The sequence below is a fragment of the Myodes glareolus genome, chromosome 14 (assembly GCF_982192425.1).
Source record: "Myodes glareolus chromosome 14, mMyoGla1.1, whole genome shotgun sequence".
Classification (NCBI taxonomy): domain Eukaryota; kingdom Metazoa; phylum Chordata; class Mammalia; order Rodentia; family Cricetidae; genus Myodes; species Myodes glareolus.
In genome coordinates, this window is record NC_142039.1 from 73562577 (window position 1) to 73580570 (window position 17994).

The 17994-nt window shown below is 48.1% G+C and overlaps 1 protein-coding gene across 3 annotated transcripts in view; it reads right to left on the reverse strand.

Annotated features, from left to right (window-relative positions):
- Klhl3 (kelch like family member 3) overlaps window positions 1-17994 on the reverse strand; it is a 113164-nt gene that overhangs the window by 28307 nt on the left and 66863 nt on the right. For all 3 annotated transcript variants that reach the window (XM_087896637.1, XM_087896635.1, XM_087896636.1), the window contains 2 exons: window positions 8003-8119; window positions 5103-5252 (listed from right to left, as the gene is read on the reverse strand). In XM_087896637.1, the coding sequence (XP_087752763.1) occupies window positions 5103-5252; window positions 8003-8119 (267 nt within the window). The remainder of the gene's footprint in view (window positions 1-5102; window positions 5253-8002; window positions 8120-17994) is intronic.

Sequence of the window (17994 nt, forward strand, 5' to 3'; positions counted from 1 at the left end):
CATAAAGCACGGAGAGGCTGCCTAGCAACTGCCATGCAAGCAATGTTCTGTGTCATCATGGACATTTTGTGCGACCAGGACAATGAATGACCCAGAAAGAAGTAAGATATAAAGTACCCATCACCCTGAGCTGCCATCAGAGAATGGGGGCCAGTGTTCAGACATGAGCTCCACAGACAGTCCGCATTAACTCTGAACACTCAGCCTGGGTACCAGCCCAGAAATAAAGAAATTCCACTTATTCTACTCCATGGTACTAGAGCATCTTGGGCATTCCTTTATTATGGCACTTGGATAGCATAATTGTCCTGCACGTTTGTCTCTCCTCCCTTTACCTGGGAGTCTCTTGAAGAGTGGACAGCCACGAGACTGTGCACATCTGCAACCCACCCCCTGCTGGGCCATTGTGGAAGAACACTGAATGAATTGATTTCCACATGACAGCTGACAGCCGAGAGCAGACTGGAGTCTGAGATCTGTTTACTTCATTTAAGTGTCTTCTAGTCTCCTAGGAATGGTGGCTAGGTTCACTCAGGGTTGGACGGTTTTGTGGGCTGTGCTGAATATTCTGCAACGTGGGGTGCACATTCTTACTGCACCTGTGCAAAAACACATGCATGGGCACTGAAGGCAGTGGGAACAAATGAGAGGCGGAAAAAGTGGTCAGTGCTAAATCCCATACCGTGACTGCTTTTTTAAAACAATGTCTATCATTCACAAGAACCTTTGCTATCGGCCACCCTGTGCCAGGATCTGGGCCGTGTGCCCAGGACACCAGCAGATAATGCCTGCTGCACCAAACAGACAGCTTAGAGCAGAGTGCACACTGCAGAAGGGAACCCTAAATAGTTGGCAAAGCCTCAACTTTGGGTGCACACATGCTCCCAAAACCAGTATCCCTGTTCTTTCCAGACAAACGTTCACATCACCAACACAGCCATGAAATATCCTTCCCCATCAACTGTGTTTCCACACATGAGTGATAAACTAACAAAAGTCAGATTTCAGAAGGAAGACATTGTGGTATGAAGGATCAGCACTAAGTCTCCTAAGCACACTGCTTGTGCGAGGCCCTAGGCTACTCCCAGTACTGCCTAAAGAAAGAGAACAAATACCCATAAATAAAACTGACCACAAGCAGGCAAAAGCCATGTGTGGACAAGAGAAAACATCTCTGAGAGAAGTCACTCAGCCAAATAAACAGGGACAGACGTGTGGCAGACTGCCAGACAATTCCTGCATCGACCTAGAGATGGACTCCAACCCCGGTGAAAAGGTGCCGACTCTGAAATTTGCGGACACCACACCCAAGAACAAAACTGAGGCATCAGTCGGACCTAAGGACTTACAGTCCACAAGTGAGGTCACGTGACTCACAAAGAGCATGCAAGATGCAGAGTATAAACCCAGAAACAGGCCAGGTGTACAGCTAAAGGGGCAAGGACTGAGGGGGGAGGGTCCTCCCAACCTGTGGCATGAACATATTCTTATCAGAATAAATGAAACCTGATCATTACTTCATATAATATATTTTTTTGATCCTCCAAGAAAGAGCCATAGATTTAAACGTATAGGTTCCAACTTACAGGGGAAAAAAAGTGTAAGTTTGGGGAAGGTTGTTTGTTTTCAGCTTAAACTCAAAATAAACCACCACGGAAAGAATTTGAAACAGTCGGCACCTGCTATTCAGAGCACACTTTGGGAGACAGTGTGGAGGCCCCACAGAAAGTTAAAAATAGCTCTGACATATGATCCAGCAATCGCACTGCCTCATATATATCCAAGAAGCGTGAAACCAACTTGTCAAGAAGACACTGTCACTGTGATGAGGACTACAGCCTTGTCCGGGGTGGCTAAGCGATGACCTCAGCCTGTCCTCATGAGACAAACAGAAAGAGGGACACAATGTGCGGGATAGAATTCTCATCATTTGCAACATGTTTGAAGTCGGAGGGCCTAGCACTAGCATAACCCAGGCACAGAAGGACAGACAGAAGGACAGCTCTCACCTGCATGCAGAGTCCAAAACAGACAAACTCAGAGACAGAGTTACAGCCATTACAACAGGCAGAGGGGGAGGGAAGGTGGCTAGGGAGCTGTTAATTAAAGGGTACAACGCTTCTGTTACATGTAGAAAGGCTAATTCCAGAGCTCTGTTCTACAGCATGGTGCCCACAGTTAATAAAATGTTACATTGTTGAAAATCAGTAAGGGTAAAATTTAAATGTTCTCGCCCCCCCCCAAAAAATAAGCATATATGGTTATAATACATGTTGGTTTGCTCAGTTTTGCCATTCTATAACGTATACATACTTCAAAATATTTTAAATCACAATGTGTATGATAAACATATACAATTTTTCTTGTCAACTGAAATAGCTAATTTTTATGAATTCTACTCTTCCAAAGATACCACCCAGAAAACAGAAAGACAAGCATGGGCTGGGAGAAAAACCATAAATAGCTTAAAACTTCCAACTAAGAAACTATGCACATACCAAGCCCTGGTGCCTTTAATATAGAAAAGGCCCTTAAGATCTACCAGTAAAAATAAGCAATCTGTTAGAGACAGGGACAAAGGACACAAACAGAGAGTTCCCCCCAAAAGAAATACAAATAATGACACAAAACCGAGATTAATATCACTCAAGATCAAAGAGACACAAACAAAAATACGTCATTTAATAAAGAAATATTTAACACAGATACGTTTGCAATACAAAAACAGAAATTGCTTCAAAGACTATCAGTAGAGAGTTGTGAGGTACACGTGGTACAGACATACAACAAAGCACATGTACCCATTACAGTTCAAATGCCATGCCGGAGGAGACGCAGTTTGTGGCGTTTAGTGGGTGGGGGGAGGCAGAGAAACATAGTTCAGTCCATACGGAAGATCCCACAGACATAAAAATGTATATTTTCAGTTATTCATGAATAAATGATCAGAAATATTTCTGGAAAAAAGAAACTCAGCAGAGCAGTGGCCGCAGTGGAGGAAATCCAGGTGACTTCCACACTCCTCCTAAGTTGTGTGTATTTTTACTAATCTGCAGTAAATTTTTATTTGTGTAATTCAGGAAATATACATTTCTCCATTTAAAAAATACAGGATGGGCCAGCAAGATGGCTCAGTGGGTCAAAGTGCTTGCCACCAACTTTAACAACAGAAGTTCAACCCCAGGGTCCCACATTGTAGAAGGGAGAATGGACTCCCACCAGATGTACACACATACACACACACACACACACACACACACACACGCATGCACACACAGACACAGAGAGGTGGGGGAGGGTTGAAGAGAACGAATAATCGGATATAATAAAATAAGTTTCAGTTTAATGTTTCAACAAAACAAAAGACATTGAGGGACAGTGAGGCAGATGGCCAGAGAGACCAAGTCTCTAAGCCTGTTCTTGCACCTTCTAAGTGGACATGGGGCGGCAGGAGCAGCCAGCAAGCACACGCTCAGGTCTGCACAGGAGTAGGTGTGGTTCAGAGAGCGGATGTGGGGGAGCACGGCCCAGCTCCAACAGGGGGCTACCACACTGGCTGGGCTGACACTTGGACAAGTCATCCAACTTCTGTGAGCCTCAGTTTCCTCTGTAGGACTCAGGCTCTGTAGGGACCAGTGTTCAGGGTTGTGGAGACTTTTACATAAAATACACCCATGACACCTTGGCACAGTTGAAGTCATCTGAGAGGAAGGAACCTCAGTTGAGAAAATGCCTCTATAAGACTGGACTGTAGGCAAGCCTGTAGGACATTCCCTGAATTAGTGATTGGAGGAGGAGAACCCAGCCCATTGTGGGTGATGTCACCCCTGGACCAGTGGCCCTGGGTCCTGGGTGCTATAGGAAGCAGGCTGAGCAAGCCATGAGGAGCAAGCCTGTAAGCAGCTCCCCTCCATGGCTTCTGCATCAGCTCCCACCTCCCAGTCCCTGTCCTGTGTGAGTCCCTGTCCTAACTCCCTTCAGTGAACAGTGCTGTGGAAGTGGAAGTCACACAAACCTCCTCCTCCCCACGCTGGAGTTGGTCATGGCGTTTCATCACAACCATGGTAACCTTGACTAAGACAAGAACTTCATAAAGACTGAGCTGCTTTGTACCAGTTGACATGTTTGTGACATATGAACACACTGTATCTACCATATCCTTCATGGTCCAGAGGGATAGGGGCTGTGGTGGGATGGTGGGGGCTGCCAATCTCAGAGAAGCCAAGTAGTTAGTGTTGGGCAATATTAGCAGCTAGCTGGGTCAGTGTTAGCAGCAGGCAAGAAGGAGAGGCAGGAGTTAGCTGAGAAGAGGAGGAGGAGGACCATGGCACAGTAGGAGTCTAAACACTTTTCCTTGTAACACCCTGCTGTGTAGTCTGTGGCTAAAGTGATTCATTCCTGCCTCCCTCCCCTGCTGGGTGACTGAGACCATCCCCCACCCCACCCCCACTCCCCCACCCACTCCACCCCATCAATATGTTACCATGGTTGGTGGGAAGATTACTGCCAAGCCTGGGGACTCTAGGGACCACCTGGGCCACCTCCCTCATCCCACAGATGAGAAACATGCAGACAAGACAGAGAGAGCACCAAGCACTCAGCACCCCACTGACTACTCTGAACCACAGGATCCCCTAGCACCTTCCTGTCCACAGGTTCTCAGTTCCCCAGCTTCCTGCCCTGCTCCACTGTCTGTCGGTCCTAGCTGCCCTTCATATGGGTTCCGGGAATGAGGAAAGGCATCGGACTGGGGATGCCCTGACTCCCACAGCGCAGCACGCCCGATCCTCTGACTCCCACAGCGCAGCACGCCCGATCCTCTGCTTCTCTTGGAGCAGCACACACAGCGTGACATGGAATGGGGGGGGGGGTGTCCACCTTATTCTCAGATCTCCTGATACCACAGTGGCCACCTTGGGACTCTAAGCAAAGCAAGTTCCTAAGCAAAGCAGAGAGAAGTACCAGCGAATTCAAGAGGAGCCAACAGACTCCATCCCATGGGCCACAAATGCAATCCTGAGCCAGAAAGAACTGCAGAGACCGTGGAAGGCCTCTCCCCCTGGACAGTCCTGAGTATCGGCAGAGGCTGGGCCGGGGCTTACCTTGGGCAGGCTGACTGGGGTCCGGGGCTTGGTCCTGGGGTTCTTGATCAAGAGCCTTTGGTCAAGGGGTAGTAGATGGTACTTCATGGCTTCGATGAGGAAATCCTTACAGGTATTATTATTCTTTATCAGAGCCTCCTCCTCGACTGTCTGGGGATAAGAGTCCACAGGTGACCCTCCAGCATAGTGGGACCACGTGTCCCTAGCCTCTCCCCAGGCTGGGTCATTCCCAACACTCACTCATTCCTTTCTCTACCACACTACCCCAGACGCCAAGAAAGGCCCTCAGAGTCCCACCTCTAATCTCTGTTCTGCCACATAGAATTCCTGATCCTCGGTTTCCTCATCTACAAAACGTGCATGTCATGGGTGCAGACTCAATAGCTTCTATTTGAGGAGCTAGCCCCAAGGAAGACACGGATGAACACGACAAGGTTCCTAACCTGAGCAGCTCAAATGGAGGAAGTGGATTCACTTAGCCCTCAAGCCAGCCATGTACAAAGAAGGCCTGGCCAAGCCTGCCTGGCCCCATCAGCAGTGATGAGTGGACGTATGGCCAGGGCCATCATCTTCTGGCAGCTTTGGAGCTGGCAGGAAAAGCGGATTGAAGAAACAAGGCCCACGCCTCCAGAGACCTCTTTTTCCCAGACGTAACCTGGGTTACTTCTCCTTCCCAGTAGGGGGCAGAACTGGGCTGGGATAAACCATAAAGGGTTAGGACTAAAGAAAGTAGTCGAGGGCACCAATGCTCAGGCAGCTGGTCCCAAAGAGCTGCTTTGGCTTGAGATAGAACCCCCCCCCACCCCGGGGAGCTGGCATTCATGTTCAGCTACAGGACAGGGTGAGAAGTAGGCTTTAGACACACATGGTGATGGTGTACAGAGGTCACCAATGCCACAGAGCTGCACACTTAACAACGATTAGAATGGGGGCTGGAGAGGTGGCTCAGCGGTTAGAGCACTGGCTGCTCTCCCAGAGGACCTGGGTTCCATTCTTAGTACCCACAAGGTGGCTCACAGCTGTCCATAACCCCAGGGAATTCATTGACCTCTTCTGGCCTCCACGAGCACCAGACACACATGGTACACAAACACACATGCAGGCAAAAACATTCATACACATGAAACAGAATTTTTGATAAGAATGATGAAGTTGTGAAGCTTATGCTGTGTATTTTGTCACCGAACAGCAGAGTATCCATTTGAAGGCTGCTCTGAAATGCCTGGGAGAAGCTGAGTAACTGTAACCGAGAAGCCTGAAGGCAGCTCACTGTTGAGTGCTGGGCTGACCTCTTTCCCCGCCTCCTCCTGACCCACCATCAGGTTAAACTACTTTTAAGTTTCAGGGTCAAATAATGTTAGTGAAGCATCCTTTCCTAAAGCTCACCTCATGAGGGCGGATAAAAGTCCCCTTTAAAGGGGTGGGCAGGTAGTGGTCCACATAACCTTTCTCAGGCCATTGCCTCTCCCTTTCTATAACAAACCCGACCTTCTGTGCTAACCGGAAAAGGACGGTGTCTTTGGTAAGGTTCTGATGTGGGGCCTCGGCAGCTTCCTTAGCTCTCTGTGGAAACCGAGTCTGTGCTGGAGGCCACTCCCCCCAGGTAGTTTCCAGGGGACAGTGTGAGGTTGACAGTAACATTGATAACTCGGGCCAACTGGGGGTGGCGTGCGGCCACTAGGTGGCAGCACTGTAGGGGCTTCCAGCACACTTCTAAGTACCTGCAAAGATGTCACACAGAGAGAGCATTTCACTGACCCCTCAGGCCTGAACAACAGGGACGTGTGCACAGCCCTGCACAAGTACCCCTGGAATAAACCGTCCCTGTAGCCCCAGACATCGGTTATCAGCTAGTAGTCACCGAGCACTGTAACGGTCTTACGTGGACCATCTCTTTTTGTCCCCAAACCATCCTATCAGGGCAGCTGTTATTTTGACCAGAGACTGAGGTTCTAGCCATTAAGGGTGGCCGGGAGTGACGCCGGCAGGGTGGTGCTGCTGGCCCACTCAGTCTTCTCTCACACCCTTGTATACGAGCAAGCGCTCCTCGGGAACCGCTGAGGGCTGGCCTACTGCCTCGACAGCCTTAGAGTCACATTCGGAAGGTTTGCAAGAGAATCTAACACCATGTACAAAATAAGTCACCCTGTGTGCAAACGCGACAGAGGCTATCAAAGGTGAAGCTCATGGAAGTGTGTACTTCAGAGCCGTGTGGACGTGAATCTCCATCCTGACTCCCTGGTGCCAGAGACCCCAGATCCATCTCAGTCTCCAAGTTTCAAGGCCCAAAATTGAAAGGAAATAAAAGGGCAGGGCATAACCAAGAGGCCTGTAACCACTGACTCAAAGGGTTGCTACACGGACTAAATGAGAACACTCAAGCGCATCTGAGATTGCTTAATTATTCTTCTTCTTTTGGAGGAAACAGAACTCTGTGCATCTATGAAGAGCCAGTTTTCACAGTCCTTCTTTTGGAGGAAACAGAACTCTGTGCATCTATGAAGAGCCAGTTTTCACAGTCCTGCCCTAGTCCTCAGATTGCCTAAGAGCACAGCAGAGGCAGAATGCGGGGCATCATGAAATGATGCTCCTTTCTCTGTTCTCCCGAGAGAGAACCAGCCCATACGGAGGATGTTACAGGCTCCGTGCTGACCGCCTGCCCGGACCCTCACAGTTGCTTAGTCTTACAACAGCTCTCCACACTTAGCCCAGGGGGTTGCCGCCCTCCATCCACACAGAGACTCAGGACACGCCGCAGGCACGCCACACAACCAGTGTTCCCTCCACTCTCCTCCAACACTGACCACTCAGACACTGACCTGAACTAGGTAATCCGCAGGCACGCCACACAACCAGCATTCCCTCCACTCTCCTCCAACACTGACCACTCAGACACTGACCTGAACTAGGTAATCCCTAGGTAAGAGAGGGAGCCGGACATGCTCCATCAGCTTTGCCATGTGGTCTAAGCGGGTCTCCTTCTCATAATTGATCCATGAAATCACAGCTTCAAACACCTAGGAAGAAAAGAGAAAACTTGCAAAGAGCTGCCTCCATTCAGACACCTGGGAGGAAAACAAAATTGTCAGGCATCCACACAGGCGGTTAGTCCAAGACTTGATGTTTAGGACAAAAGTCAAAAAAGCTGTGAATACTAGCTCGCCTATCAGAGAGCACGCGTGTAGAATGCTAAGCCCGCTACCCCAGGTGTGCAATCATCATGGCTCACACTAAAGTCAGTTCTGACCGTCATTGAAGGGTACAGCTGCACAGTGCAAACTGTAAACTTTGACATGGAAAGAGTCCCAAAAGGACCAGAAGCCTTCAGCTTGGTCTTTCCTCCCTGCATTTATTTCCCAGGTGATACAGAATGATGGCAGTAAGATCGCCCTCTGCCTAATGCTGGCCGTGGTGACGAAAGGGGCACAGAATGCCAGAGAACAGAACACCCTCCTTGGACTTCTCCTTTGAGGAGAGACTTCACTTCTGTGCAAATCAAAGCTGGGAAACCGGGAACGGAAAGGAGAGACTATGATTCGCTTTGCACAGGGGTTGAGTCCAAATTCAAACTCCACGCCATCACGTACACACGGGCGGGCAAAATCCAGTCCTGACGAGGATGAACCAACCAGCAATCTCGAAATGAAGAAGTCCAGCTTTGTGGGAGGGTGGGGATGTGACAAAACCAACAAAAATGAAAATATGCACAAAGTCTTAGGTCAAAAAATAAAACCCACCCCTTCTAGAGTGAAAGTTAAAAGGCTCACTTAAATGGGCAAGAACACGTGTCCAAGTGTCAGCTGCAATACTCTTGTAGTGGGATTTTTAAAAAGAAGGACCTGAAGACCACTGAGGAAACAGTGGGTTTTGCTGTTAAGGAGAATAAAACATGGGCTGGAGAGATGGCTCAGCAGTTAAGAGTGCTTATTCTTGCAAAGGACCCAGGCAGGTTCAATGCTTAGCACCCACCTGGCAGCCCACAGCCCTCCACAACTCTAGCTCCAAGGATCTAATACTCTCTCTATAATTAATCAAATTCTACACTTACTGTGTTTATTTCAATGTTGTGCAAACTCTACCTCAATAGCAAACAGTGTTACTTTCAAAATACAGTAACAGATCTTAGCAGAGTAAATAGAACCAAGAGCGTGTGGATACTGTAGGGAGTACAAGACAGGCTCTTCTGTAAAGAAATCCACTGCCTAGTTAAGTGTGGGAGAATGACAGAATTGAGAAAACTATTTTTGCCGCACCGCCATAGTAACTGACTCAGTAGGTGCTAACATCAAAAGTTGTCTAGAAGCAAGAATTTTATTCTCAGCATTGTGCCACAGGGGACAGTCCTTACCCAGCATGTAGCACTCTCTCTCTGACAGATACAACCTTAGACTGTTGGACTAGAAGTCCAAACATCAGGAAGGAGTTGCTCCAGACACCACTCTCATAACCACAATTGATGCAAAAGCAAGAGGATTTTTATTCTGTCATGACAGGGCCCTTCATGTTCGGGATATGAAGAACATCTGATAGCTGGTACTGTCCATCTTTTAATGCAAAAAGCCACAGACACAAGGGGGGACCCTGTAGGTTGTTCTCCAGCTTATTGGATTGGCCTATTCAAGGGTCACTAGCAGTGATTGGTCTATTCCAGGGCAGGAGAATAGCTGCGTGGTCAGGTGAGATAAGGGGAGCATCTGTGGCCTTCCTGGCCTTGTTCTAGTGACCAAATCAAACATCAGGAACTGAGTCAACATCTGTGGGTTGTCTTTGCCTCAATTCACAGAATGGAGTTATGTTCGAAGATTATTCTCAAGGACACAGGAGGATGAGCAGTCCAGCATGGGACGGGGGGACAACTGTCCCGTTTCCAAGAGAGAGTGAGTATAAGGTTTTGGAAAAATGTCTTAGGGTTGAGGGGGCTTACAAATGCATTTGGAGTCTTTCAAGACAAGGATCAAGGTTATTAAATTTACTACCAGTAACAGAACAAACCTATAGATTTTTTCGTTTTTGTTTGTTTGTTTGCTTGCTTGCTTACTTGCTTACTTTTGTTTTATGAGGCAGGGTCTCTCTGTGCAGTCCTGGCTGTCCCAAGTAGACTAGGCTGACCTCGAGCTACAGAGATCCTCCCACCTCCGACTCCTGAGTGCTGGGATTAAAGGCGTGCACCACCACGCCCAGTCATTAAACCTGTATTTTATTATTATTATTATTTGTGTGTCATTCTCACAATGCAGTAACCACAGAGGCCAGAGGAGGGCATCATCTCGCAGTACTGTAGTTACAGATGGTTATGAGACACCAGCTGGATGCTGGGATTTGAACCTGGGTCCTCTGTAAGAGCAGTCAGTGCTCTTAACCACTGAGCCATCTCTCCAGTTAAGGATTTCATTTTTAAAAACAGATCAGAGCAGAACTAAAGGGCAGCATACATGTGTGGTTGTTTCACTTCTGAATGCAATAATATTATATATCTTAATATATAATATTATATATTAACCATAAACACATGAATATCATAGAAATCCTCCTTGCATGTCTTCAAAAGCATGAACTCAATAGAGGTTTGTCCCTTAGACACAGCAGTGTTTCCTGGTACATAACAGTCACTCACACGCTCTTGTCAGTGAAGGGCCAGATGACTGAGTTCAGAGAAAGCCTATGACGAGGCTGTGACACTTGGCTGGGCTGAAGTGGAAAGCCAGGCTGGGGAGGAGGGGCTGGAATCTTGGTGGGTAGCATAGAGTCAGAGTCTGGCAGAGAAGCCTGGCTTGTTTGGGGGATGTAGTAGGCGTTGCCGTGCTGCCCGGTTTGCACGCTGTCCACACCTCCTCCTTTTCCGTGTTATCTGACTGTGAACTCCTACAGGATTGAGAAGTCTGCTGTCTGACTCCTTCCTCCATTGGGGGTGATACCAAGTGACTGGGTGACAGAGCTTGGCTGAGGAACAGACTATCGGCCTCGGTAGGTAGAGCTGGGTGATGATCACCATTTTCCCCCACCAACCAGCCTAATCTTTGCTTTAAAGGTGAAAACACAAAGGCCACTCATCCAGTGCTGTGATATTTTAGGTTAGCTTTCCTTCGGTTGGACCCGCCTAACCGGCTCTGCTCAGTCGCGCTGTTAGCCTGCTCAGCTGTGAAAACCACAGCCAGTAACAGCACCAACCTCCACAGGGCCTACCCAAGCCCAAACGTCTCTTCCACTTGGGCTTCATGCTTGAAAACAAACAAGCAAGTGGATGTGCAGAGAGCTTCAGCCCTGAGTGGACTGGACGCCATCCCCCGACAGCTCTTCCCACCGAGACCTCAGAGACACCATTCTCCTGACTTCTCGCGACAAGCCAGTGAGAGCCAAGGCTCTTGAGCTCTACAGACTTAGCCAAGCCAGAACTGGAAAGAGGCAGAAGTGTGGTCCCCTCAAACCCACCTGTGATTTCCCATTTGTTTTTCCCATTAGTCCCAGCTGCCTCTCAAGTGTCTACTAGGCCTGGGTTGGCAAAGTACAGCCCACAGGCCAAATCCAGCCTGCACCTGTTTTGCAAATGAAATTTCGCTGGAACAGCGCCACGCTGGCTCAGACTCTCCAGGCTGCTTCCTACACAGCAGCAGAGATGAGAAACAACACAGGCCCTGAAATACCAGAAACTTGTACTCAGGAAAATCTACAGCTATCCCAGGGCTCCAGTCACGGGACAGGGTAACGCTTACTCGCTGACAACATTTCCATGGGTTCCTTTGCTGCTCACACTTGGGGTCTCACTCTCAAAGGAACAGGGTCATTCCCTCACTGGTGTGTGCTGCTGAACCGGTTTCTTGGATGCTATAAGAGCAAAAGAAACGAGGCAAACTTTTTACTGTTCTGGGCCCTCAATCCTTGCACATAAGCCGTCACCTGAGAACACTGGGTAAACGGCCACCCACATCCTGGTCACACAGCTGCCAAGCCTGGCTGGATCTGAACGCCTTGGGTAAAGGGGGCTGGAGGACTGAGCGCTGATGCTAGCTTCCAATGCGCAGCTTGAAAATCAAGATGGGGACTCAACAGCAATAGGTAGGCCAGGACTTCAGAGAAGTGACCCTTGCAACAGGAATCGGAGGCGAAGCTCACTAAACAATGCCAAAGCAAAAGCTAGGCTCCCGCCCATAGACCCAGTTGCTAATCAGGACTGGAGGATTCTGATCAGGGACGTCTTACAGGCATAACCTCATTTAATCCATGCAAAATTTCCAAAGGAGGAGTCACGATTCACGTGTTACAGATGACCAAATAGCCTCAGGGAGTGACAAGTTAGCAGACACCACACTGCCAGGGAGGAGACCCAGATGCAAACTCACTTCAAACCCCAGACCCCTAGTCTGAGCGCTGGGCCAAAGAGGTGCATCTCAGTCGCAGGTAGCTTAGCCCTGTGCCGGCTGCAGAGCTAGAGGCCAGGTCCTTAAGTCTGGGATCCTAACTATAGCCATCCACACTTCCCCGGGACATCAGCCCAGGGGAGGGACGGGGCAAGGGCATTTGACAAGTCTACTGACACACTTTTAAATTGGGTGCTTCTGTATACAAGAATGGTCAGGTTTTGTTTCTTTTCTTAATTTTTTTTAAATATTTTTAATGATTTATTTACTCTTATGTTAGTGCATTGCTCTTTTGTCTACATATATGTCTGTGAGGATGTCAGATCCCTGGAACTGGAGTTACAGGCAGTTGTGAGCTGCCATGTGGGTGCTCAGAATTGAACTTGGGTCCTCTGGAAGAGCAGCCAGTGCTCTTAACTGCTGGGCCATCTCTCCAGCCCTTGATTTTTTTAAATCAAAATATATTTACATCACTTTGCAACTTTCCTTTCCTCCATCCAAACCCTCCCATATTCCCCTCCTACCTCTCAAACTCATGGCCCCTTTTAGTGCGTGCACACACACACACATACATACACATAATACACAATCTACTGTGTCCATTTAGTGTTGCTTGAGTGTGTATGATTTCAGGACTGACCTAAAGCACTGCATAGAATATAGCAGGATTCCCAGGTACCTTACAGAGCTTGCTGACTATATACCACAAGACAGAGAGTGCAAGGGAATGGTTTGGGGAATGTGCTTTTTATGTCTTTGCAAACATCCAACCCTCAGCAGTGAGTTCTTGCCCCCTTCTTAACTCAGTGGCAAAGCCAGTGTGGATAACTGCGGGTGTTGGCAATGTTCCAGATCCCGCAGCTCTCTCAATTGTTCACCTTGCTTTTCTCCGCGTTTTTTTCTCATATGAAGGCGTTATACCACCCTTAGAAGTCACTCTGCCCCATTAGTAGTTCAAGATTAATTTCCTACAAATCAAAACGACTCTGAGATTTCACCTTACATCTGTCAGAAAGGCTAAGATCAAAAGCGTAAGTGATAGCTCACGCTGGCAAGAACGGGAAGCAAGGGGGACGCTCCTCTCCTCTGCTGGTGGGAGTGCGAGCTTGTGCAGCCACTCTGAAAATCAAAATCAATTTTCTCAGAAAACTGGGAATCAATCTACCTCAAGACCCAGTGATATCACTCTTGGGCATATACCCAAAGAACACAGACCTCAGAGTACAGCTGGGATTCCAACAGCTCACCCTAGGCAGGGAAGTTCACTGGCTAGTCACTGTGAAATAATGCCTTCATGGAGATCAAGCCCAGCCTTCCAGCCGCTGCAGCCCGAGTCCCATGCCTTAGCCCAGGTCCTAAGAATTCAGATGGTAGAGCCTTTAACACTAATGCCCCTGGGAGACAGCTGTTTCTCCCAGGAAACAAAGTATCACAATTAGACACTTGAAATGTATAATACAGAGAAAATATAACCTGGAGTGCATGAAAACGTACGTTTTAAGAAACCTAATCAATTTCTTTCTGATCCATGACTGAAATGAAAGCCATTCCCCCCTCAGTGTCCGTTCAGGGCCGCCTGTGAAAAGCCTTCGTTGTCTTAGGGTTTCCACTGTTGAGCTAATATACCACCAAGAGCTTCGGGAAGGGAAGGGTTAATTGCAATTTATGGCTGGTAGTCTAGCATCCAGGGAAGTCAGGGCAGGAGCTCAAGGTAGGACCCCGTAGGGTCGCTGCTTACTGGCTTGCTCCTCATGGCTTGCTTAGTCTGCTCTCTTATAGAACTCATGGCCACCTGCCGAGGGATGGCATCACCCACAGTGAGCTGGGCCCTCCCACATCAATCATCAATCAAGATAATATGCCACGGCCTTGCCCACAGGAAACATGGTGGGGCATTTTCTCAGTGGGGGATATCTCCTGTTGCTCGCTACCTTACTTTTGGAGACAGAATCAATATCTTATTGAACCAGGAACTGCCAGTTTCAGCTAGAACGCTCAGCTAGTGAGTCCCCTGGATCCTCCAGTCTCCCCTCTCCCCAGCACCAGGGTTATAAACACGCACTGGATGCCCGGCCCAGCTCCGACACAAGTGTTTTGGTATCTGAACACACGCCTGGACACGAGCACTTTACCCACTAAGCCGTCTCTCTAGTCTCAAGCAGCAGGAATTTTTAAAACAAAAACCAAATAAAGAAGAGAGAGAGAGAGAGAGATTAATACCTGCCTACCCACTAGTACCCCTGCCCCCACCTCCACCCACTCCCCCCACCTCCATCCCACTCCTCTCCTCCACCCTATCCCCCACTTTCACACGCCTGCTCTCTTCTCTGAAGGAGTACTGAAAGGAGTCCAGTCATCTGGCCTAGGGCAGGTCCAGCCTCAGCCTGCCTCCCTCACTCCTACAGGGAACATCATTTGAGCATCCTCATGGGGTCAAGAACTGGGCACAGCCCTGAGATCACTGTGGTGCCCTTGTCTCTAGGCCACACCCATAAGTCAAACCAGAGTGGGTAGTGGGAGAGCATCCCTGAACGGGCCCTGAGCCATCACCACTAACACTATCAGTGGCCACACTGGGAGTCACAACAGAATTCCTAACCGAAGCCCTGATGGGATCTTCCAGTAAAACGGTATTTTCTGTGCTCTCAGCAATTCCATGCATGGTTCACTCCTTCCAAGAACACCGCTGCAGGGTAAATCCTGCACCGCAGCTACCCACTTGTACTGATGAAAATGCTGAGCCTAGAAAGGTCTCTTCTAGTCTCTTATTCAGCAAATTCCGTGTCTCCCACGAGCCTGCTATCAATCTAGAAAACAGCCCACACCTTGGACACGTGGTGGACACATTCTAACAGAAGTTGCTTGTGTTAGCAATTAGCAGCTCTGAAGAAGTACGCTGTCTCGACCCGGACCATGTTGCATATATTGGTCATTAACAGTAAAGCACCCGTCTCCTCAGCTTCGGACAGGGCAGGTGAAGTTTTTCCAACTTTAATGTCTGAAACCTGGCTGTACTTTATAATACATTCACAAGAACCCTGTGAGCTATAGGCAAAAAAAGTAAGTGTAAAGTATAACTAGCTATCTTAACTGTTTAAGTGCGGATTCAGACAAGCCTAGGTTATGGAATTATGAATCCGGCTAAATTTCAACTTAATATCCCTAATATTACTTCAAATACATTTTTTTAAGAAACCCAACTATGAAACAAAATTGAAAGGAAAAGCTATTGTGTATGCCAGACTCCACTTATCACATCCAATGTAATTACAGGAAGTAGGAGCCACGAAATCTGGGGCACAATTTTCAAAGCACAGAGGATGGCAAACACTTGTCAGAACTTTTTGAGCTATTTAGCTCCCAGCAATCTTTGATCTACTAAGAAAAATAAGACTATGAGTTTTAGGGGCTAGAGAGGTGACTCAATGGTTAAGAGCACCTTCCGCTCTTGCATAAGACCTGGGTTGGTCTCTCAACGTCCACATGGCAGCTCACAACCATCTGTAACCCCAGTTCCAGGGGACCAAATGCCTTCTTCTGACTTCCATAGGCATTGCATGCGCGTGGCACGCAGACATGCCTGTGGATCTATGAGTTTGAGACCAGCCTGGCTTACTCCAGGTCAGCCGGGGCCACACAGTGAGAGACCTTGTCAGAAAAGGGGTGTGGAGGTAGGAGGCTAGTTAATAAGAAAATGTAGCTACTATTTTTTAAAACCTTACTATTTAAAAAAAAATATGGGTCACTGGGCAGGATTCCCAGCCCTCTCTCAACAGGGCGGGAGAGGTAGGAAGGGGTGTGGGGGAGCGAGAGGGGATTGGGAGGAGGGAAGGCAGGGTAAATAATTGAATGGAAAAATAAAAATTAAAAAAAGAAAAAAAGAAAACATATTCCCAAGAGAAAAATAACTTCTGTTTTTGAACCCAAATGATTTGAATTTCAGCCAGTAGTACAGAGATGACACTGGTTTTTATGCCTCTAAAGAGCAAACAGAATAGATTACTTCAGTTCAGTTTTTGTCTTCTGTATAAGAGGAATATGACACATAGGCTTGTATAAATTAAATAAGGAAATGGGAAATGATATTAAAAGAAAATTATACATGGAATGTAAGCCTTAAAAACGCAGCTGGTTTGTTTGGACGCTTTCAGGTGTGCCCTCTCCTTTGCAATTAGCAGAGAGGGCAGTGATTCATACCATGTATGTCACTGGTTAATATGAACTATGCATATTTTAAGGTTATGTCCTCACTTGAAGCTTTGGCATAAATCTTTTAAATAAAATCTCTAAATTAGAAAAAAAATATGGACACGGGAGCTTTACCTGCATGTGCATCTGCCTGCCACGCATGTCCCTGGAGCCTGTAAAGGCCAGAAGAGGACAGCAGATGGTTGTGAGCCACCATGTGGGTACTGGGACCCAAACCCGGGTCCTCAGAAGAAACAACCAGTGCTCTTAACTACGGAGCCCCCACACCCTCCTTTTTGATAAGCCTCGCTCTTCAACACACTAAAGCAATTAAAGGATCGCTAATATTTGTATTAGGAACTTTCCATGTCACTGCGGCCAGATTCCTGAGAAGAAATGACTGAGAGGAGGAGTAACCTAGCTGGCTCGCCGTCCGAGAGTAAGTCTGTCATGGAGGGGAAGGCACAGCAGTAGGAACAGCTAAAGCCACCGTGGCAGGAGCATGGAGCTTCTCGTGGACATCTCCGTGGACCAGGAAGCAGAGGGAAAGGAAGGCTGGCACTCAGCCGGCATTCCCTCCTCCCCACAGAAAGATGCCATCCATACTCAGGGTGTGTCTTCCCGCTCAGCTAATCCTCCCTGGGAAACCCCTCCCAGACACATCCATATACCTGCCTCACTAATGCCCTGGGACTTCTTCTTCTTCTTCTTCTTCTTCTTCTTCTTCTTCTTCTTCTTCTTCTTCTTCTTCTTCTTCTTCTTCTTCTTCTTCCTCTTCCTCTTCCTCTTCCTCTTCCTCTTCCTCCTCCTCCTCCTCCTCCTCCTCCTCCTCCTCCTCCTTCTCCTCCTCCTTCTTTTTTTTTTTTTTTTGGCAAGGCAGGGTTTCTCAGTAGCTAAGGAACCAGTCCTGGAACTAGCTCTGTAGACCAGGCTGACCTCGAACTCACCGAGATCTGCCTGCCTCTGCCTCCTGAGTGCTAGGATTAAAGGCGTGCGCCACTATTACCATCACCAGCCCACCCCTTGCCAACTCAACACCCAAACATATCAGTTTAAACCACAGCTTTCCACCCATGGCCCTGAAAGTCTCCTATCATCCCATTCATAAAGTCAAAGAGTAAACAATCCCAGCCCAAAAGAGAGGAACAGGAGGCTAGGAAAGAAGCAGCAGGGAAAAGACCGACACTTGGGGCCTCTGGCATCACAGCTGACATGAGCAGCCTCTGCCCTGCAACACTGTTGCTGCTACAGCTGTGGCCTCTCTCCAGGGTCAGCTCCACTCGGTACCTGCAGCTTGCCTCAGCCAGCGTCCTGCTTCTGGCGTCTACAGTTGGGGATCCCCATTGCAA